Consider the following 23750-nt stretch of genomic DNA (forward strand, 5'->3'; position numbering starts at 1 on the left):
AGAACAGCCAGCACCCTTACTCTGTTTTCCCCACTTCTTAGTAAAAACTTAATAGCAGAGAGCTGAAATGCGGTTTCATATTAATAAGACTTCATTAGTGTTACAAAATACTTGGCAATACTAGTCATAATACACGATGAAGTAGCATAATTATACTGCAAATAAACTATATGAACACAATACACTATGATGCATTACTCTTTATTGTGTGGGTGTGTATACATATTAGAATGATTTTAATCTTAGGGGAAAACTCTTACCACCAGGTTTGTAACCATTATTTTCTCGTAGTCAGTGCTCTCAACCTGATGTTTTGCTCGTTAAAGGCTACACTTTGTCACTTTTTCAACTAGCAAAAGCTTCACTCTACACCTTCATTCAGTGCATGTCAGGAAATATAATACTTTATAAGAAATGTAAGGTTCTTTGGATGATTTCTTTTTCTGTATTTCAGGGAAGTTTAAAATCTGATGATGATCCTCCTGCTATTCCACCCAGGCAACCTCCTCCTCCAAAGATACAACCTAGAGTTCCTGCTTACAATAATCCATTTGATCAACTGCTGCATAGTCCACCACCACCCCCTCCAAGAGACCCTCTTCCTGATACCCCTCCACCAGTACCACTTCGGCCTCCAGAACACTTCATAAACTGTCCATTTAACCTCCAGCCACCGCCAGTGGGACGCTTTCACAGAGATCCAGATCGGTTCAGGGAAGCCAGCACATGCCCAAGCTCACCAAACACTCCTCCAAGCACACCCTCTCCAAGGGTCCTGCGTCGCTGCTGTGTGCTCAGCTCGAGTCACAACAACCTTGCCCATCCTCCAGCTCCCCCTGTCCCACCAAGGCAAAATTCTAGCCCTCAGTTACCAAAACTGCCACCAAAGACTTACAAAAGGGAGCTTTCCCATCCTCCTTTGGACAGACAGTCTTTGCTAGAAAACGCAGAAATTCCTCCATGACCTTAGCCATATTAGTCATTGACACTGGAATAGTATTTGTAAAGTTCCTTTTTATTTATTCAAAAAAAGGCAGTGTATTTTAGTACTTTCACAAATAATGCTCTTACAAAAGTGCTGCTGATCAAAAAAAAAGTTAAAAATTAGAAAAATAAGAATACACACCCTCTACTCTTTGTCTACTCCCGCAGCATTACCCTCAGGTGATCAGTAGCATTGCCTTGTCTCAGACCCTCAGTGCCGACAGCTATGCCAGTATAAAGATTATATATTTTGCACTGTAAACGACACTACATGAATTTAAACTATCAGTTCATTGCACTGAGCCAAAAAAGGTGCGTTTGTGGAATTTTTCAAATTTGAGCACTAGTGGCCTTTTAAAAGAAAAAACAAACAAACAGAACAGTGGAATTACTATACAAGCATGAGGATGGATAGTGTTACTGATTTTAAACCTCTGGCTACTTGCCTTCTAATTTTATGTAAATCTAGGAAGTTTGTGAATGACAACTACTGTTCTCAAATTTTTAATGCCATGTCTTAATGTCCAGTCATTTGCTGCTGAAGATGAAAAAGAAAAATGGGTTGAAAATCTAAATGAAGATATCAGAATGCACTATTAGTTTTGATTATTTTGACAAAGTATAACCTAGGACTACCTAACCCAGTTATTGGAAAGAATCCATAGTATTTAGCATGCATCTTGTTCAGATGTGCCTTTTTGTTTTGGCAGGCAAAGGTGTCTTAAGCTAAAGAGTTGCCTACTGTTTCGGAGAACAAAGCTATATGCCATGTATGTACAGTTGTTTATATTGTATATTTACAGATAATGCTAATAACCTGTATAAATTTAAGTGACTTGAGGCCTGTAATACAGTCTGCTACTCTTGCAATCTTATACATTCAGAAGCATTTCCTATGGCTTAGGAACGAAGTCTTGGCTTCCAAACCTAATAACGTTCTTTAGCTCTAACTTCATTTAATTACAGATTCCCTTTTGGAAATTGGTAGCATTTAAACCAGCAAACACTTAAAGCTTTATTAAACTTTTTAAACTGAAAAGTGAATGGAACTTTTCTTTGCCAGTTGAACTACTTGTTGTTTGAACTGGTGTGAGAGTGAGTCTGTTTTACTGGTAGTACTGTAGCAGAATTTGTAAAGTGGCCAAAAGCCACATTTTATTTACTGGTCTGTGGCCTTTTACTGTGCTTTGTATCAGAGTTCTTAACAAGATTAATAAATCACCCCAGTCTTAATTTTTAAGAGATTGATCAGCGTGTGTTCCTTGTAAGGATGAGGGGAGGGGAATACAGTATCTGCCAGTATCTGCCAGATCTTCCTATATTCTTTCATGCCACTTCTGCTAAGCCTGACAAGTGGTTTGCGTTCCTGTCTGCAGTTAACTGGCCCATTTCAATGCTGTGAGAGGGCCCCGGGCAGAAACGTCCTACCCATCTGGCAATCCACCAGGAGTTTTTAAACCCTTCCAGCAGAGGAGTCACAACATTTGTGGGGAGAACCTTACATCAAAGGTTTCTGTAAAAAATTAAGTTCAAGAAGAATGAAACAAACTGAAGACAGAACATCTTTTAAAAAACCCCAAAACACTCTCCCTTTCCTATCTCTTAGTCCAACTCTTCCTCTGAGGAAGGATGTGGATAAATATTAGGGTCAGAAGAGATCATTATGATTTATTCTGACATGCATAATAGAAGCCATAGGATTTCATGCAATAATCAAACCATAGCTTCCCACTGAATTAGAGCACATTTATCAACTTCTGGGGCTGAATACTCTGACAAAGAGACATTAGAAAAGATTTTCCCTCTGGATTGTTTCATCACCATATCTAGATGTGCCGTCAATACTGTTGAAAAGCTGGGCTCCAAATCTCCTGGCAAAATCCCTACCCTCTCAGGTCAATTCCAGTTCAAGTTTGCCAGTCCATTTTTCTTTCAAGGATCTTACTAGAAGTACGACTACCTAGACAATTTGAAGAGGCAATCAGTCCTCTCAAATTCTACAAGCTATGAGAACCCCAAAATTCCTTGCTTTGTGTACCTAAAAGAGGTGTCCAAGTAGTGTCTCTAGACACGAAGGTTATGCATCCCATCAGAGAAGGAGAAGATCTTCCTTTTAAGCACCCAGTGGCTTAAAAAGTAGAGGCCACTCTAAGAATAGATTTTGAAGCTTCAGCAACTTCCTGTTTCACAATTTGTTTTACTTGATGTGATGCTCGCAAGTCATTGGACCTTACAAGCAGAGAGTAATTCATTTTAACAATCGTGAGACTACAGCTTTTGTAATAGATTAATCCCTGGATCTCATGAGATTTGCTGCGCAGATTGACATTCAGCTCAGCTAGCTCATCCCTAAATGGCAGATATGTGTCCAGTACAGATCCTGTGTTCCTCCAGATTCAAAGGAAAATGGCTTCTTCGTGGGATAGATGTAAAATCATTGGCTAATAAAGCAGCTGCATATAAGAGAGATCTCCATTGGTTCTTACTGAGAACATGAACCGCACTCTCAAAACAAGGAACCAAAAAACTCAGGTTCGAAACCAGTGGTCTTCAGTTGGCGATTTAAGGAATCCAAATTCCTGGTTCATACTGCGTTGACCAGTCTCAATCTTACCTACTAAATAATTATAATGGTTGATGGCTTGCAATGTGGAGCTCACATGGATCACCTCACATCCCAATGATCTTTGTTGTCCCAAAAAGGAGAAAAAGAAAACATAATCCTATTAGAGTTCAGAGCAGCAAGATTAGCCCTTTTGTACTTTCACCACCATGTTAAGGATCATATTATCAGTAAGATGGTGTTCTATGACAGTGTCTTATATAATGTAAAAGTGAGGTGGGAGGCATGAGTACCACCAAATTACACTCAGAAGCTTTGTCTCTTGGACAGGCATAAAGCTGATTGTAGACTAAATATAAAATCAGATAATTAAAGTTAGCTTAAGTTAGGTTAAAGAAATACATGTTGTAAAAGGCCCTAGCGAGTAAAAGAGAGGCTTTGAAAGTAGTGACTTATAAAGCTAGAAGAAATGAAGTAGAGGATGTCTGGGTTAAAGAATAACTAATGAAATCGGGAAGTTTCTGAAAAGAAGGCCTCTGACCAACAGGGATGACTGCAGATGGTTTTAAATAAGACAGAGAATCTGTCTCCAAAAGAGTCAACATGGCCCTTCCCACCCCATATTACCAGTGTTGTGTCAAAAATTAGAGCCTTTGTGAACCCAGGTGGAAAGGAAAAACTTGGTCAGCAAGAAGGAGGGGGAAAGAGACAGAGAGGAAAAGCCTTGGGGGATAGGAGGTTGTAAATCTTATCTGGATGAAGACTGGAAATAAGGGTGAAATGTCTCCAATTGGTTCTAGCTGAAGTCTGTAATCAGCAATGGCATCACTTGTTTGTTAAAGGTTATAAAAAAGTAAACTCTTAAAAGGTTCATTGCTAATACCTGCCTGACCGTGCTGGAGCTGACCAATATGTGTCTTAAAACCCCTGGGTTTATTCCATTCACAAGTAGCTTGATCAAAAGCTTATAAAGGTTTTGTTACTGTCTGGATATAGTAAATTCCTTATTATTTAGGCAAGTTTAGAGAAATTATATAAATACCATTAGGCCTTTGGATTTAATAAAGGCATTTATGGTTAAATTAATGTGATAAATATCCTGCATAGATATTAATCCAGCATTGTTACTAATTTTGAATAAATAATGTAAAAGGGAGGGGAAAACAGACCTAAAAGCAGATTGATACAAATAGTCCCTAATAGTTTAAAGGGTAGTCAGAACTCCATGAGTGAACTGTCTGTCACCTTGCTGCCTAATGCCACATCTCTTTCCCTCCTTATGTTTTGTGTGATGGCTTGCTACTTCCCAGTCGTCATCCTCTTTCAGTGAGAGAGACAAGCTTTCAAGCTACACAGAGCTCTTCTTCGGGCAGGGGAAGGTATTGTGAAGGAAAAATCTAGTAGGCCTAAACTAATAGGCCTAAAACTTTGGTCAAGCTACCTGTGTATATGAAGCATAAGAAGAGAGTGGGGAAAATTCCATTGAGGGGCAATTGCAACAGCACAGCTTAAGAAATGTAACCATAACCGCTAGAAGTTAGAAAAGACCGTTAACCGCAAAGGAAACACCTGTCAATAACAGGTAAAGCTTGTTTTGCTAAACTCCAAGTAAGGCAAAGCTACTGTTGAAGCTTGCACTATATACTAAATAAGGAAAATGTTGTTGAAGGAAGTGGGCTTGACAAATAGTGGTTTTCAGCTATATAGGCTCCTGTATTTCTGTTTATGCCAGAGCAGCTCCGGCTGACTCTCCCTGTAGGCAAATGCTTGAATAAAGCTGTCCTCAGGCTTGTTCTGAACCAAACACAATGCGTGGTTAATTTTCCACCACAGTACTCAGGGCTTGTCTACACTGGCACTTTACAGCGCTGCAACTTTCTCGCTCAGGGTGTGAAATAACAGCCCCCTGAGCACAGCAAGTGTCTATGCTGTAACATGCCAGTGTAGACAGTGCACCAGTGCTGGGAGCTACGCCCCTTGTGGAGGTGGGTTTTTTTAGAGCACTAGGAGAGCTCTCTCCCAGTGCTCTGCCGTGACTACACAAGCCACTGTAGACTAGCCCTCAGAGTCACAGTGAAATACAAGGTGGAACAGGTTGTTTAGCATAAGTAGTTAACACATTGTAAAAGACCATTCAAGGAGAAGTAGCAAGTTAACACCTCTGCAGCCATAGAACAAAAAAAGGGAGTTAGTGGCTGTGACATACCAAGGGTACAATCTGGACTGTTGAACAGCTCCAACCCGAAGTACCTTTTACACTGCTTTGCTGTGAGAGCAACCAGTTCCTCGCCTGCTTTCTCAGCCTCCAGCATGTAAATCACTCCAGCTATACAAGTGCTATAGCCAGCCACTCTTGAATTACACTACAGAGCACCACCAGCAAATTCCCAGTCCCAGAGTTTTCCCTCAAATATGTCTCTTGTACTACCCAGCCCTCTCAGGCAACATAAGCTCATAGAAAGTCCATTTTATTAATAGAAAATGATATGCACAAAACCTGTTCTCAAGTGGAGTTTCCCAAGCACACTGGTTTAGATAAAACAAAATAAGTTTAACTACAGAAAGATTTAAGTGATTACAAGTAATGAGGCATAAAAGTCAGCATTGGTTACAAAGAAATAAAAGGTTAAGCGCTACTCACGCCTAACTTAACAAGCTAAGTGAATTCAAAGCAAAAGTTCTCTCCCATGTTCTAGCAGTCTTACTGGCTGAATTCCTTTCTGTCAGGATCCCTCCCCAGCCCAGTAATGCTTCCTTGTCCGTCAAGTGTTGTTGATGCCGTGAATAGAGATGAAGGGAGAGGTGATTTGGGGTGTCTGTTCTCCATTCTTTATACTTTTTCCTTTTCTTTGAGAATCATCTGCAGGGGACAAAGTCTGTGGGAATGTGGAACTCCAGCTGTTTCTTTGCCAAGACGTAAATTTCTCACTCTCGCCCTTTTTCCAGCCAAAGAATAGCCACTTACAGAGGTGATAGCCCGTTTGATTTTGTTGACACCTGGCTGAGGTGTCAGTTTGCGTTTTGTCATTGAGGAACTGGTTTGTGGCTATTAGAATTATTTGAGTTCAGGAAAACATGACTTCCCCAGATTTGGAATATGTCTTAACGTTATACAGTAGAATCTTCTAGCTTTACATACAGTGTTGCCACATATATTTTACCAGAACAGTAGTGATCAGCAGATCATGAGTTTTCAGATGATACCTTACAAGGCAAAGTTGGTACAAAAGTTATAGCCTTGAAAAAGGAGTGAACATAGGGTACAGACCGTCTCGCAGTGGGTTACAGATTGTTGTAATAAGCCATAAATCTAGAGTCTTTATTAAGACCATGATTTTTAATGTCTACCAAAGATATGAATATATGCTTGTCTTTTGAGGGTGTTGTGCAAGTTTCCTTTGAGGATGAGGGCTGAGAGGTCAGATGTGGAGTGATCATTTTGTGAAAACTGTTTGCCCACAGGTGATAGTGTCTTTTGTCTTCTATCATTTTTCTGTCACCGTTCATTCAGGAGCGTAGTGATTGTTTGGTTTTCCCCACATAGTAGTAGTTGGGGCATTTAGGATATGTTTACACTGGAATAAAAGACTCATGGCTACGGCTGGCCTGGGTCTGCTGACTTGGGCTCGTGGGGCTCTGGCTGTGGAGCTATAAATTGCTGTGTAGACATTTGGACTCAGGCTGGAGTCTGGGCTCTGGGACTCTTCGCCCCTCACAGGGTCCCAGAGCCCAGACTCCAGACCAAGCATGAATGTCTACACAGCAACTTTACTACCCCATGAGCCCGAGTCAGCTGACCCAGGCCGGTTGTGTGTGTTTAATTGCTGTGTAGACATATTCTCAGTGCACTGGATAAGGTACACCACATGTGATAGGCATGTGTAGGTCCCATGGATCCTGAAAGATGTTGGGCGGGTTTTGATCATCAGAGCAGCTGAGATATGTCTGCAGGTTTTGCATCTGTTGTTATGGCAGGGTCTGGTGCCACTTTGAGTTGTTCCTGGGTGCGGGGAGCTGGCAAGTTTGAGGTTGGAGGGCTGAAGGCCAGAAGAGAGAGTTCGGGAAAGATTTATTTCAAGATTTGTCTCGCTTCAGATTCCAACCACTGGATCTAGTTATGTGATTTTTTTCCTGCTGGATTAAAGAGCCATCTATTATCAGAAACCTGCCCTATTTGGTACTTGTAGACCATGATCAAGTGGTCTCTTAACCTTCTCTTGGATAAACTAAATAGATTGTATTTCTTTAGCTTTGCACTGTAAGTCATGTTTTCCTGAACTCAAATAATTCTAATAGCTCTTTTCTGAACTCTTGAAAAAAACTTTTCTGGTGAGTTTATCGGTTGGTAGGTCGGTGAATTTTACCTAAATGAGTCTGTCACTCATAGTGTTAAATTGTCCATGGTCTGTCTGCAGAGAAGACAGCCCTTTTGGCAGGATTAGCAAACCCAGCAATCTGGAAAATAAAATTATCAGGTAATACAATTTTCCATTTTCTTTGCTGCCTTTGTTTTTAATCATTATAAAGCACCACTAATCGTAAATTAACGTTGATAGTGGTTGCTGCTTATATACTCTTCATAATTACAGCAACAATCTGAGGTTCTCATAGGCTATATAACTGCTTAAAGGTTCAGAAAATAAAGCAAAAGTACAAGCAGTTTATGGATTTATCAATGCATCTGAATCCCAAAGTCTGCTATTTTATGAATAGATTAAAGAGATCTTGGGTGCATAAAAGGAGAAAAGGATTATAATATTCTACAAGAATGGCTAGTCAAATTCACTTTACTAATCCAGATTTAAAGAGCTTTGAGCAGTTACGACATCAGACCACTCATTACCAGTGGTGTTTTCAAGGCATTTATTCAGGTTTATTTACAATATTCGTTTTTTAAACAATCCTTCCAGATTTTGGAATCCTTTATTCATCCTATGTTCTGTAAATTGAAATGCTCAGGGAGATTAGAAAGGCTACAAAAACAGAGAGCCCCAATAATGGTGGATTTCAACTATCCCATATTGACTGGTAACCTGTCACCTCAGGATGGGAGGCAGAGATAAAATTTATAGATGCCATTAATGACTGCTGCTTTGATCACCCGGTCCTGGAACCTGCAAGGGGAGAGGCAATTCTTGAGTCCTGTGTGTCGCACAGGATCCGGTCCAAGAGGTGAATATAGCTGAAGTGCTTAGTAATAGTAACGATAATGTAATTAAATTTAACATGATGGGGGGAAGGAGGGGGATACCAAAGAAACCCACCACAGTAGCATTTAACTTCAAAAAGGGGAACCACACAAAAATGAGGGAGGAAGTTACACAGAAATGAAAAGGAACATCACAAGAGTGAAACGACTGCAAGCTGCATGGAAACTTTTTAAAAACATCACTATAGAGGCTCAAATTATATGTATGCCCCAAATAAAACAAAAACAGCAAGAGGGTCAAAAAAAATGCCACCATGGCTAAACAAAGGAATAAAAGAGGCAGGGACAAAAAGACATCTTTTTCAAAAATTGGAAGTCAAATCCGACTGAGGAAAATAGAAAGGAGCATAAACTCTGGCAAGTCAAGTGTAAAAGTATAATTAGGCCCCGCAAAAATTGAAGATCAACTAGCAGAAGTCACAAAAACTAAGAGCAATTTTTTTTTTAAGTACATCAGAGGCAGGAAGCCTGCCAATCAATCAGAGGGGCCACTGGATGATTGAGGTGCTAAAGGAGTACTCAAGGAAGACAAGGCCATTTCAGAGAAGCTGAATGCATTCTTTGCATTGGTCTTCACTGCAGAAGATGTGAGGGAGATTCCCACATCTGAGCCATTCTTTTTAAGTGACAAATCTGAGGAACTGTCCCAGATTGAGATGTTCATAGGGGAGGTTTTGAAACGGATCGATAAATTAAACACTAATAAATCACCAGGACCAGAGGGTATTTAGCCAAGAGTTCTGAAAGAATTCAAACATGAAATTGCAGAATTGCTAATTTTGGTATGTAACCTATCATGTAAAGCATGCTCTGTACCAGATGACTGGTGGATAATTAATGTAAAGCCTATTTTTTAAGAAGTCTAATGGGGTGATCATGGCAATTACAGGCCAGTAAGGCAAATTGGTAGAAACTATGGTAAAGAATAGAATTATCAGATACCCACAGTTTGTTGAGGAAGAGTCAACACCGCTTTTGTAAACGGAAATCATGCCTCAGCAGTCTATCAGAATTCATTGAGGGGGGTCAACAAATGTGGTGTCAAGGTTCCTTCCCCACTCCGAACTGTAGGGTACAGATGTGGGGACCTCCATGAAAGACCCCCTAAGCTTATTCTTACCGGCTTAGGTTAAAAACTTCCCCAAGGTATAAACTTTGCCTTGTCCTTGAACACTATGCTGCCACCCACCAAGCGTGTTAAACAAAGAACAGGGAAAGAGCCCACTTGGAGACGTCTTCCCCCCCCCCCAAAATATTCCCCTAAGTCCTACACCCCCTTTTCTGGGGAAGGCTTGATAAAAATCCTCACCAATTTGCATAGGTGAACACAGACCCAAACGCTTGGATCTTAAGAACAATGAAAAAGCAATCAGGTTCCTAAAAGAAGAATTTTAATTAAAGAAAAAGTAAAAGAATCACCTCTGTAAAATCAGGATGGTAAATACCTTACAGGGTAATCAGATTGAAAACAGAGAGAATCCCTCTAGGCAAAACCTTAAATTACAAAAAAGACACAGAAACAGGAATATACATTCCATTCAGCACAGCTATTTTATCAGCCATTAAACAAAAGGAAATCTAACGCATTTCTAGCTAGATTACTTACTAACTTAAGGAGTTCTGAAGAGCATTCCTGATCTGTTCCCAGCAAAAGCATCACACAGACAGACCCTTTGTGTTTCCCCCTCCGCCCCCTCCAGCTTTGAAAGTATCTTGTCTCCTCATTGGTCATTTTGGTCAGGTGCCAGAGAGGTTATCTTTGCTTCTTAACCCTTTACAGGGGAAAGGGTTTTGCCTCTGGCCAGGAGGGATTTTATAGTTCAGTATACAGAAAAGTGGTTACCCTTCCCTTTATATTTGTGACACGTGGACAAGGGTAATCCAATTGATAGAGTGTGCTTAGACTTTAAGAAAGCCTTTGACAAGGTTCCTCACCAAAGGCTCTTGCCCAAAGTAGCAGCAGTGGGATAAGAGGGAAGGTTCTCTCTTGGATCAGTAACTTGTTAAAAGACAGGAAGCAAAGGGTGAGAATGGTCAGTTTTCACAGTGGAAAGAGTTATATAGCTGGGTCCCCTAAGGGTCTGTACTGGGATGAGTGCTGTTCAACATATTCATAAAAGATTTGCAAAAATGGGTAAACAGTGAGGTGGCAAAATTTGCAGCCAATACAAAATTACTCAAGTTAGTTAAATCCAAAGCAGACTGCGAGGAGTTACAAAGGGATCTCACAAAACTGGGGGACTGGGTAACAAAATAGCAGATGAATTTTGATGTTGATAAATACAAAGTAATGTACATTAGAAAACACAATCCCAACTATACATACAAAATGATAGTTTAAATTAGCTGTTACCACTCAAGAAAGACATCGTGGAGACATCGTGGATTGTTCTCTGAAAACATCCGCTTAATGTGCATCAACAGTCAAAAGATCTAACCAAATGTTAGGACTGTTAGCAAAGGGAGAGATACCAAGACACACGATATCATAATGTCACAATATAAATAACATTAAATATTGAATGCAGTTCTTGTTGCCCCATCTAGAAAAAGATGTATTAGAAATGGGAAAGGTACAGAGAAAGGCAACAAAAATGATTAAGGGTATGGAGCAACCTCCACATGAGGAGAGATTAAAAAAGCTGTTTTCAGCTTGGAAAAGAGATGATTGGGGATGGGAGGATATTATAGCTGTCTTTAAAATCATGAATGGTATGGAGAAAGTGAATAAGGAATTTATATTTACCACCTTCACATAACACAAGAAACAGGGGTCACCCAATGAAATAGATAGGCAGCAGGTTTAAAGCAAATAAAAAGGTATACTACCTCACGCAATGCACAGTCAACCTGTGGAACTCATTGCCAGCGGATGTTGTGAGGCAAAACATATAACTGGTTTCAAAGAAGAATTAGGTAAATTCAGGGAGGATGGGTCCATCCATGGCTATTAGCCAAGATGATCAGGGATGCAACCCCATGCTTTGGGTGTCCCTAAACCTCTCACTGCCAGAAGCTGGGAGAGGATGACAAGGGATGGATCACTTGCTAATTGCCCTGTTCTGTTCATTCCCTCTGAAGCATCTGGCACCAGCCACTGTTGGAAGACAGGATACTGGGCTAGATGGACCACTGGTCTGACCCAGAGTGGCCATTTTTATGTTCATATGTAAATTTGGGATTATGGACTTTCCTGGAAATATGTTTTTAGAATACTTTACAACATTTAAAGTTTTGATGATCTACTGCATACATCTTTGTTTAGCCCCTGATTCAGTGAAGCACTTGAGTATTAATTTTAAATCAGTGGGATTTAAGCTAAGCTGGTGCTCAAGTGGTTTGCTGGCTAGGAATGGACTCATGCCTATGTTTAAATGCTTTGTTCAGTCAAGGCCTTAGTAAACTCTCCTTTTTCAATACTCATAAAGAACACAAATCTGTGCAATAAGCAGAGTTCACAAAACAGCTAATAAATTTGTTTCTAAGGTGCCACAAGTACTCCTTTTCTTTTTAGTGCATGCATAGTAGCTAACTTTCAAATTATAGACTTGGGACTTCTTGTGGGGTTTTTTTGGTTTGTTTTGTTTTTTTGGACAGGTTGAGAAAATACATTTGAAATGCCAACTACAGATGATGTACTGGCAACCTGCAAAAATATGGGAGGAAATTCTTGGAGTGGAGGGAGGGGATTTTTCATTTATTTTTTTAGGCTTGTTTGTGAAAAAGAAACTGCTCTTGGACTGAAATGTATCATGCTGAGCTTCCCCCCAAAGGAAATTAAATAGATAAAACCTTTGGTGGAAATCCTGATACAATAAAGAGCGAGATCATTAGCCCTTGGTAAGTCACCATTGCAGCAATTAAGGATTCCCATAATAGGATGTTCTAAAGCGGGGGTTCTCAAACTTTTTCTTTCTGAGAACCTCCCCCCCCCCAAATGCTGTAAAAACTCCATGGCCCACCTGTGCCACCACAGCTAATTGTCTGCATATAAAAGCCAGGGCCAACATTAGGGGGTAGCAAGCAGGGCAATTCCCTCGGCCCCACAAAGCTACTTAGCTCAGGGCTTCAACTTCAGCCCCAGGTGGCAGAGTTCAGGGCCCCAGGCTTCAGCTCTGCACAGAGGGGCTTTGGCTTTCTGCCCTGGGCTCCAGTGAGTCTAACACTGGCCCTGCTTGATGGACCCCCTGAAACCGGCTCACAGCCTCCGCAGGGGGCATCGGACCCCTGATTAAGAACTGCTTTTCTAGAGCACAAGGGAATGATTCTGGCTGAGTGAGCAGCTCCTTGACAGTTGCTTATCTACTAGCAACTGATTCAAGTAGCCTTGAGGTTGCTCTGTCTTGTGCTGTGGTCCCATTGGGAAGCCCACATGGGACTACCCGTGAATTACAAATTACTTACGTTTATGTTTGCAGGATTGGGCCCAGTGTTCGCATGTAGTGTGTAAATTGCAGCCTGATTGAAGAGAAAATCTCTCATTTTTGGAGGACTCTTTACACAATTAAACTCTTTTCAAAGCACAAGGTGAGAGGGAACGTTTAGAAAACAAAGAAACATTCCAAAATAGGGTAACACCAATGACGTCTACAGATTGAAATTGTGATGGTTAGAGTACGGAAGCGGCTGTTACCCAAAGCAGCTCCGTTTAGCTATGGATGTGGTTGAAGGCAGCTTAGGCTTCAGCCAGAAGGGATCAAGGGAAAGCCAAGATAGCAATAAATTAGCATTTCAAATTGCTCATAATTAGAGGGGAGAGTAGAAGCAGCAAGGATGCCATAGGAAGAATGTGAATCTGCTGGCTTTGAAGCCCACATCTAGGTTTCTGTGGGAGAAATTGAGGTCAAAGGCAGTTCCTCCTCCAGAAAAGGTTAGAAAAACAGATGGAATGTGATAAAAGCATTTTACTAGCAAAAGAAGTGTAGGATCTATCCCTGTCTTCTTCGGTGCTCCCATTTTGGATCAACAGATTTGAGCTTTTCCTGTTATTCCTGAAACCTGAACGATTTCCTGAGGCTGTGACTTGGCTATGACTGACCTGGAATAGTTTCTGGCATCTGGACTTTTCCCCTTCAGTCTTTACTACAGTTCTTTAAAAGGTTTCCAAATCACTTCTATTTTTCAAGAAGATACCACCACAGTTTGAGTGTCATAATCTTTCATAAATGCGGTAGCTCTTGCTTACTGCAAAAGAGAGGCATTAACACCAGACAGAGAGGTGAAAGGAAATAAGGATGGCTTTTTACAAATGTCCAAGGAAAAATACCAGCAAAAGAAGTCTAGTAAGGGAGAATTGACAAGGCTCGATTGATACTGAGCTGCTTTTAAAAAAACCTCTTTGGAAGTTTGAACACTGCTGGATTAGGGCTGCTTATGCATGTTAGTAACTTTACACGTATGAGTAGTCCTACTACATTCAATGGAAATGTGTATGTGCATAAATACTCATAGGATAGCAGCCTTAGTTCATAATGAATAATTGGTAAATAGTTGCTTGAAAATGTGAATATATTTATTCAAATCCATGGTCTGCGTGGTGTGCATCCTGGGATTAATGAACACACTTATTGAACTCCTAGTTGTACCCAAAAAGCTGGAAAGTGGGGATTTACCCAGAAGAATGAGTGGTAGGGTCCTAATTTAAAAAAAAAAAAAAAAAAAAGTCAAGCAATCCTGGCAATTACTGATTGATAACTCCAACCAGTCTCTAGTAAAATAAAGGAGACCTGTTCAGAGCAGATGATATTGGCATGATGATAGAACTGCCATGGCCTGACTACAGTAGGGCTCCCACAGCACTAAACCCAGTATGAGTGAATTGTGAAAGCTATAGGGAAGCCTGGTAAAGTTTCAAGTTTCACGCACAATTGTTAACAACACATGCAGTCGGTCATTAGCCAGGTTTATCCCGACCACAAAGTGTTTGGGATAGAGAACTGGAAGAGCGGGCGGTGAAGCCACTTACAACTCCAACGCTTAGCGATAGTTCTGAAGGGTAGTTCTGATGGGCCAGGTCTACAGTACAAGTTGGTCAACACAAGTTACATTGGTGTATGGCCACTGCAATTAGCATTCCATTTGTACACATGCACACTTGGCTGCTTGTGTCGGTGCTTCGTGTACTCACTAGAAGTACTCGTGTCACCGCAAAGTGCGGTGCACCTGGGGCAGATATACCAGTGTGCCATGCACCCACACTCTGGCACAATGCCTTTTGGGGAATTTTCACAATGTGTTGTGGGACACACACGAGTTGGTGGGGGCTGGGAGCAAGGGGTCAAGTTCCCATCATGCAACTTTCTCCATCCTGTAATGGCATCCTTATTCCAGAATTGTTACACCTTTATTTAGCTGGTGCAGAATGCCAGTTGGATGTGCTCTCTGTAGATTGAAGGGGCACAGGCACTGTTTACTCACTATTTTAGATACGAGTGAGAAAATATCCCAAAGGTTATATCCCAAAGGTTATATAGTGTACTGCATAATATCTGTGAGACAAAGGAGGAAAAGTTGCCACCAGGGTGGAGGGCAGAAGTGGTGCGTCTGTCTGACCTTTCGCAGCCAGACGTGAAGAAGACCTCAACGCGTAGCTATGTGGCAGAGGATGAAAGAGCATGCAATGGTCAGCCACAGTAATGTGCTGTGCTGGATTGTGCTCTGTCTGGCCCTGACGTTTTGGGGCGATTAGGAATTTTGTAGTGCTTGGTGGACTTTTATGAATATCACCCTGTCTTTTAATGGATCTATGAATTATGTGGTGCTTACTGTATATTTATAATTCTTACACTATGTTTCTCATTGAACCTGAGTTCTGTGGTCCTGTTCGTGGGTTTTGAGCAGCGCTAGTCATTCTGAAGTATAAGCTATGAAGTAATAAAGACGAATTTACAGTAGATTCCACTTACTAGGAGCCTCTCAGGTCCCTGAAGATAGTTGCTACTATCCAGAAGATGCCAATAAGAGGAAGGCACTGTTTTCACAGGGGATAGGAAACGGAGTGGAACAACTATTCATTGTACAGAACGGCAGTTGTGAAGCTGTTTAATAACTTTCAGAACTAGGGAAGAGAACTGAACATGTTACATGGTAATGGATACAATGTATAGTGTACCACAATCCTTGGAGCAAATTTAGGAAATCTCAGCTTGCTATGTGTCTCAGCTGGCTAAGCAGCAGTTCTGCAGAAAAGGACCTGGGGGTTACAATGGACGAGAAACTGGATAGGAGTCAGCAGTGTGCCCTTGTTGCCGAGAAGGCCAAAGGCATATTGGTCTGTATTAGTAGGAGCACTGCCAGCAGATTGAGGGAAGTGATTATTCCCCTCTATTCAAAACTGGTGAGGCCACACCTGGAGTATTGTGTCCAGTTTTGGTCCCTCCATTACAGTAGGGATGTGGACAAATTAGAGAGAGTTCAGCGGAGGGCAAAGAAAATTATTAGGGGCCTGGGGCACATGATTTACGAGGAGAGGCTGAGGGAACTTGGCTTATTTAGTGTGCAGAAGAGAAGGATGAGGGGGGGATTTGATAGCAGCCTTCAACTACCTGAAGGGGGTTCCAAAGACGATGGAGCTCGGCTATTCTCAGTGGTGGCAGATGACAGAACAAGGAGCAATGGTCTCAAATTGCAGTGCGGGAGGTCTAGGTTGGATATTAGCAAACACTATTTCACTAGGAGGGTGGTGAAGCACTGGAACGGGTTACCTAGGGAGGTGGTGGAATCTCCATCCTTAGAGGTTTTTAAGGCCTGGCTTGACAAAGCCCTGGCGGGGATGATTTAGTTGGTGTTGGTCCTGCTTTGAGCAGGGGGTTGCACTAGATGACCTCCTGAGGTCTCTTCCAACCCTAATCTTCTATGATTCTATGTGTCAAAAGGATTACAGCAGCACACAATTCTACAAAGAAAAAGCATTTTAAAAGTACCAAAGAAAACTTATAAAACACTTTCAGTATAATGTGTCAGTATGCTGACCAGTACCGTATTTACTGTTAATGTTCCTTATGTGTCACACAAATTAAAGCAGCACAAGATTTTATCAATAAATAAATAATATTTTAAATAACACAATTTGTCCAGTGTTGTCTGTTTTCTACGGTTTGCCATCTCCACCTGTAAATCCTTCTCAGGTTTGCGTGCAGCCTTGTAACTGTTCTTAAATCCATGACTCCAGCATATCCTGCGAGAAATGTCCACCCCATGTAGTTGCTCTGTGAGCAAAGAATCTTCAGGTTCGTCATCCAATCAATGCACTATCCTCTTGTGCCTCACGAGCCTGCTGGTGCTTTACAGACAATACTGTCTCCAGAAGTCCAACATTAGAAAGCTCACCTTCTGTCTCCAAATGACTGTCTGTCAACAATGGCCTCCAATTCCTCTGCTGTTACATTTCAGGCACACAAAATTGTCCAGCACATTAGTGTCCACCAGGCCAATATTTTCTGTTGTTAACTGCTCGTCGATGTGGATCAGCATCCAGAGAGGTGATGGCGTGCATGTGAAGAAAAGCACAGTACTGACCTTTGAAGTTTCTCATGACACGAGTGTTCATTGGCTGCATGACTGGGGTGGTGTTCAGAGGTAAGAATTTTAACACGATGTGCGACAGCTCTACGTTAGCTGAATGAGCTGGGTAATTGTCAGTCACCAGGCACACGTGTTGGTCTTGTAGCCATAGCTCCCTGTTCCAATACTTAAGCCATTCTTCGAACAGTGAACTTGTCATCCATGCATTGGCTGAATTTCTGCAGATCACGGGCAGCTTTAAGTGGTCCTTAGGGAAACTTGCTCTTTCCGATCACCATAAAAGGCTATTTCTCTGCCCCATCCATGTTTGTACAATACAGCAAAGTGATGCAGTCCATAGCTTTTTTCCCAAATACAAACCTTTCTTTCAGCATGCCAAGGCTTCGGTCAGGAAAGCCCCAGTAAAAGAGGACCAGTCTTTAAAGATGTCACGCTGCTGGAACTGCTCGAGAATATTTGGTAGGGTGTTTGCACACCATTCAGCACCTGCCAGAAGATCAGTGTTTGTTTCTTACCATGCTCCCCTTACACTGACTGACGCTGTGTGGGCCTTTCCAGTGACTGACAACCATCTGAAGGGTTGAACTCCTTCCCCAGCTCTGCTGCAGTCTGACTAGCTTTCTGTTTCAGTATCAGCCCAGAGAGTCAAGCACTTTGGCCAAGCTTATGCCGAAACCAGAGTCACGGGATTTCAGCAATGTCTGCCTCCTTTCCACTGCATTGACGCTTGCCACCTTGGTTTGTGCTGCTCCCTGTCGGCCTGGGTTAGCTGACATGAGCAGGCTCATGGTAAGACAAGACAGCCTGAATAAGTAATTGCTTAAAGAACTAAATAATGTGAATGTTTCTTGTAAACAAGGGAGGAAGAAACTAACTAGTGTGAGTGTGTTTATAGTAAACAAAGTAGGCAAAAGCATCCTGAACTGATAAGCTTGTACAATCTGCACAGTGCTCCTTTCTGCTCCTGATCAGGGTCAGGCATTCCATGGGTTGGAGGAAGCATCCCTCCAGACCACAACAGCAGCAGCTCCAGATAAAACAGACAGATGTTTCATTGCATTTACAGTCACAAAGGAAAGCAAAAGATACGTTTCAGAACTCCCTTCCCTTATTCCCAAAAGAGTTGTAAATAAGACATGCTTCCTGACCACTGTTCCCTCTGAGCTGTGTGCGTGCACACAGATCCTAAACCCCATGCACACGGCAAAACACCGCGCGCATAAAAATTTACACAGAAGTACAACAATTTGCACAGAAGAAATTTTTTTGCGCATACAGCCTGTCAAAAATTTGCACAGAATTTTTTTTTTTTGTGCACACTGCCTGTCTAAAATTAGAGGGAACATTGTTCCTGACACTTCAGCTTCGGCGTGCTTCTGCACAGTACTGCTCTCCAGCTGCAGCTGTGGTGAGTATTGTCCTCCATGGGTGAGTGAGGGTGAGGAAATAAGCAGGAAATTGGTTGCATAAAACAATAACGTTTCAGCCCGTTTCCATGGGTCTGAGCACAGGGCAATGGCATTGAATACTGGCACTATTTTCCACTGGCGGTGGTGATTTTAGGTGATATCTCACTCCTGAGAGTCACAAAGGCACAGACAACACAGCTTCTACTGGCATCCCAAAGCTGCCCGGGCCCATATGCCGCTAGCCTGTTTAGTGCAATGGTGCCTGCCAAAGTCATTGCAGAGTGGTATGGGAAAGTGTCACACCACAGAGAAAGAAATAAGTCAGGCAGTCATTCCTAGAAACCTTCAGCAGAGGATTGCAGAGTACCTCCCTGCAAGTTTCATCAAGATCTCCCAGTAGGATGCAAGGGACATCCCTATGGACATAAACAAACTACACTGCATGCCTTTCACAGCCGACCCCTACAGTGAAATAAAAAGCAAATAACGCTACCTCTGTATATTGTGTACCACTCTGTGACAGAATGTACCTGTGTCCACACCTTACACACTATTTTAATCATCTTTGTACTAGGGCTGTCAATTAATTGCAGTTAACTCACGCAATTAGCTCAAAAAAATTAATCAGGATTAAAAAAATTAGTCGCAATTAATTGCGGTTTTAATCGCACTGTTAAACAATAGAATACCAATTGAGATTTATTAAATATTTCACTTGTTTTTCTACATTTTCATATATATTGAATTCTGTGTTGTAATTGAAATCAAAGTGTATGTTGTTTTTGATTACAAATATTTGCACTGTAAAAAGGATAAACAAAAGAAATAGTATTTTTCAATTCACCTCATACAAGTACTGTAGTGCAATCTCTTTGTTGAGAAAGTGCAATTTACAAATGTAGATTTTTGTGTGTGTTACATAACTGCATTAAAAATTAAAACAATGTAAAGTTTTAGAGCCTGTAAGTCCCCTCAGTCCTACTTCTTGTTCAGCCAATCGCTCAGACAAACAAGTTTGTTTACATTTACAGGAGATAATGCTTCTCTCTTCTTATTCACAGTGTCACCAGAAAGTGAGAACAAGTGTTTAAATGGCAATTTTGTAGCCAAAATTGCAAGTATTCAAGTGCCAGATATGCTAAACTTTTGTATGCCCCTTCATGCTTTGGCCACCATTCCAGAGGACATCCTTCCATGCGGACCATGCTGATGATGCTCATTAAAAAAATGAGTGAATTAAATTTGTGACTGAACTCCTTGGGGGAGAATTGCATGTCTCCTGCTCTGTTTTACCTGCATTCTGCCATATATTTCATGTTGTAGCAGTCTTGGATGATGACCCAGCACATTGTTCATTTTAAGAACACTTTCACTGAAGATTTGGCAAAATGCAAAGAAGGTACCAATGTGAGATGTCTAAAGACAGCTACAGCACTCGACCCAAGGTTTAAGAATCTGAAGTGCCTTCCAAAATCTGAGAAGGACGAGGTGTGGTGCATGCTTCCAGAAGTCTTAAAAGAGCAACACTCTGATGCGGAAACTACAGAACCCGAACCACCAAAAAAGAAAATCAACCTACTCCTGATGGCATCTGACTCAGATAATGAAAATGAATCATAGAATATCAGGGTTGGAAGGGACCCCAGAAGGTCATCTAGTCCAACCCCCTGCTCGAAGCAGGACCAATTCCCAGTTAAATCATTCCAGCCAGGGCTTTGTCAAGCCTGACCTTAAAAACCTCTAAGGAAGGAGATTCTACCAGCTCCCTAGGTAAATGAACATGCATCAGTCCGCACTGCTTTGAATTGTTATTGAGCAGAACCTGTCATCAGCATGGACGCGTGTCCCCTGGAATGGTGGTTGAAGTATGAAGGGACATACGAATCTTTAGCGCATCTGGCACGAAAATATCTTGCAATGCCGGCTATAACAGTGCTATGAGGACGCCTGTTCTCACTTTCAGGTGACATTGTAAACAAGAAGCAGTCAACATTATCTCCTGCAAATGTAAACAAACTTGTTTGTCTGAGCGATTGGCTGCACAAGAAGTAGGACTGAGTGGACTTGAAGGCTCTACAATTTTACATTGTTTTATTTTTGAATGCAGTTTTTTTGTACATAATTCTACATTTGTAAGTTCAACTTCCATGATAAAGAGCTTGCACTACAGTACTTGTATTAGGTGAGTTGGAAAATACTATTTGTTTTGGTTTTTTACAGTGCAAATACTTGTAATCAAAAATAAAGTGAGCACTGTACACTTTGTATTCTGTTTCAGAGTAGCAGCTATGTTAGTCTGTATTCACAAAAAGAAAAGAAGTACTTGTGGCACCTTAGAGACTAACAAACTTGGAGCCACAAGTACTCCTTTTCTTTTTGTATTCTATGTTGTAATTGAAATCAATATATTTGAAAATGTAGAAAACATCCAAAAATATTTACATAAATGGTATTCTATTATTAACAGTGCGATTCATCACAATTAATTTTTTAAATTGTGTGATTAATTTTTTTAGTCGCTTGACAGTCCTACTTTGTACAAAGTATATCTTGTAAGGTATCATCTGAAAACTCATAATTTGCTGGTCAATAGTGTCCTGATAAAATATGTGTGGCAACAAATTCCACTGTATGGTGTTATTAACACATGTTCCAAACTGTGGCTGGCAAACAGGTCTGTCTTACACAAAGCAATGTGTGCACAGCTTACTTTGCATTTAAGTAGTAAACAGAGTAATCAACCAGGAAGGGGGAACAAGGGAAGCTCAGACAGGTGAGAAAAATGCAGTAGGGAACATCCTTCCACATAGACTTTTTGTCTCCTGGTAGCCAGCTGGAAATGTTTTTCAAACGGGAGGACTGAAGCTATAAAAAGGAGGGACAAACACCACAAAAGACCCCACCTTTCTTTAATTGCTTGACAGCCCTAAATATTTCTAGTTCGTTTAGTGAACAATTCTATTTTCCTTCTGAGACAGTGACATCTGCTGGTGAGAAAGTAAATATGTATTATTTACTGATCTTGGTTTCAGAGTAGCAGCCTGTTAGTCTGTATTCGCAAAAAGAAAAGGAGTACTTGTGGCACCTTAGAGACTAACCAATTTATTGGAGCATAAGCTTTGGATCTACAACCTATCCTGAAGAATGACCCATCACTCTCACAAATCTTGGGAGACAGGCCAGTCCTTGCCTACAGACAGCCCCCCAACCTGAAGCAAATACTCACCAACAACCACATACCACACAACAGAACCACTAACCCAGGAACCTATCCTTGCAACAAAGCCCGTTGCCAACTGTGCCCACATATCTATTCAGGGGACACCATCATAAGGCCTAATCACATCAGCCACACTATCAGAGGCTCGTTCACCTGCACATCCACCAATGTGATATATGCCATCATGTGCCAGCAATTCCCCTCTGCCATGTACATTGGCCAAACTGGACAGTCTCTACGTAAAAGAATAAATGGACACAAATCAGATGTCAAGAATTAGAACATTCATAAACCAGTCGGAGAACACTTCAATCTCTCTGGTCACTTGATTTCAGACCTAAAGGTCGCAATATTACAACAAAAAGACTTCAAAAACAGACTCCAACAAGAGACTGCTGAATTGGAATTAATTTGCAAACTGGATACAATTAACTCAGGCTTGAATAGAGACTGGGGGTGGATGGGTCATTACACAAAGTAAAACTATTTCCCCATGTTTATTCCCCTCCCCATTGTTCTTCAGACGTTCTTGTTAACTGCTGGAAATGGCCCACCTTGATTATCACTACAAAAGGTTTTCTTCCCCCCCCCCACCTCCTGCTGGTTATAGCGCATCTTAAGTGATCACTCTCCTTACGGTGTGTACGATAACACCCATTTTTTCATGTTCTGGGTGTATATAAATCTCCTCACTGTATTTTCCACTGAATGCATCCGATGAAGTGAGCTGTAGCTCACGAAAGCTTATGCTCAAATAAATTGGTTAGTCTCTAAGGTGCCACAAGTCCTCCTTTTTTTTTTTTTTGATCTTGGTTTGTCTAACAAACTGTAACTATAAATGCATGAATTGCGTGATAAGGTGAGCTTGTCTATGTTTCTCCAGGATGCATGTGAAACTGTCTAAAAATACAGAACAAAGCTGCAGTCACATTTCTAGCTTATCTTGTCTGGATGATAAATATATTTCCCTTCCACACCTCTCAGTGGTGGACTGCCTGTGGCTCAAACCTATTTCCACTGAGGACAATGGCAAAACTCCCTTGCACTTCAGAGGGGGCAGGACGACACTCCCGTGGTTCTATGGAGTCCAACTACTGGTACCAATTCCATGTTTGATGCAGTATGTAAACCTGCTGCAGTAAACAAGAGATTCTGATGGACACTCCTATGTTTTAATTAAATGGTCACTTGTAACTGAGTAACAGCACAGAATTCTGTGTAACAGCACAGAATTGCCTTTGGAAATTTTGTTTTCACTACTGCAGTGTGTTACGGTGACAGACGTAAGCTATCATTATAAAGCCTGCACTGCCAAGCATCCACCCACTCCTCATTCAAGTCAGTCTTTAAAATCCACATCAATCTGTAAATCACAAAAGCTTATGCTCAAAGAAATTGGTTAGTCTCTAAGGTGCCACAAGTCTTCCTTTTCTTTTTGCGGATACAGACTAACACAGCTGCTACTCTGAAACCTATCAATCTGATGAGTAGACTACTGTGGCATTGTTGGTGGGATTGTAAATAAACAATACGGTCAGCACCTCCTTTGGCATTTCCTTTCCTGAATTGTGTGGCTTGCCTGTTTACTGTAGGTTCTGTATTGCACAGGGCTGAGCAGACTATCGGTGCTCAATACATAGTTCTATCAAATTGGGAGAACCAGAAATAGCAATTAACTTGGTGCAGTTCTGCTCCAGCTGTCATGTTACTCCCGGGTTCAATCAGGGGTCTCCTTCCCCAGGTAACAGCTGCTCTGGATCTTTGGCTGTCAGCCGAGAAAAGGTTCTGATACACAGCTTCCCAAAGGAGGCCTTCTAGTACAGTTATGCACGGGGTCATGCA

At 41.4% G+C, this 23750-nt stretch overlaps 1 protein-coding gene across 5 annotated transcripts in view; it reads left to right on the forward strand.

The window, feature by feature from the left end:
• The window catches only part of SOS2 (SOS Ras/Rho guanine nucleotide exchange factor 2), a 111347-nt gene extending 109123 nt beyond the window's left edge, over positions 1 to 2224 (forward strand). For all 5 annotated transcript variants that reach the window (XM_073350211.1, XM_073350213.1, XM_073350214.1 and 2 more), the window contains one exon: positions 455 to 2224. In XM_073350211.1, coding sequence (XP_073206312.1) covers positions 455 to 964 — 510 coding nt within the window. In that variant the 3' untranslated portion in view covers positions 965 to 2224. The remainder of the gene's footprint in view (positions 1 to 454) is intronic.
• The last annotated feature ends 21526 nt before the right edge of the window (positions 2225 to 23750 follow it).

The sequence above is a fragment of the Lepidochelys kempii genome, chromosome 6, assembly GCF_965140265.1.
Source record: "Lepidochelys kempii isolate rLepKem1 chromosome 6, rLepKem1.hap2, whole genome shotgun sequence".
Taxonomy (NCBI): domain Eukaryota; kingdom Metazoa; phylum Chordata; order Testudines; family Cheloniidae; genus Lepidochelys; species Lepidochelys kempii.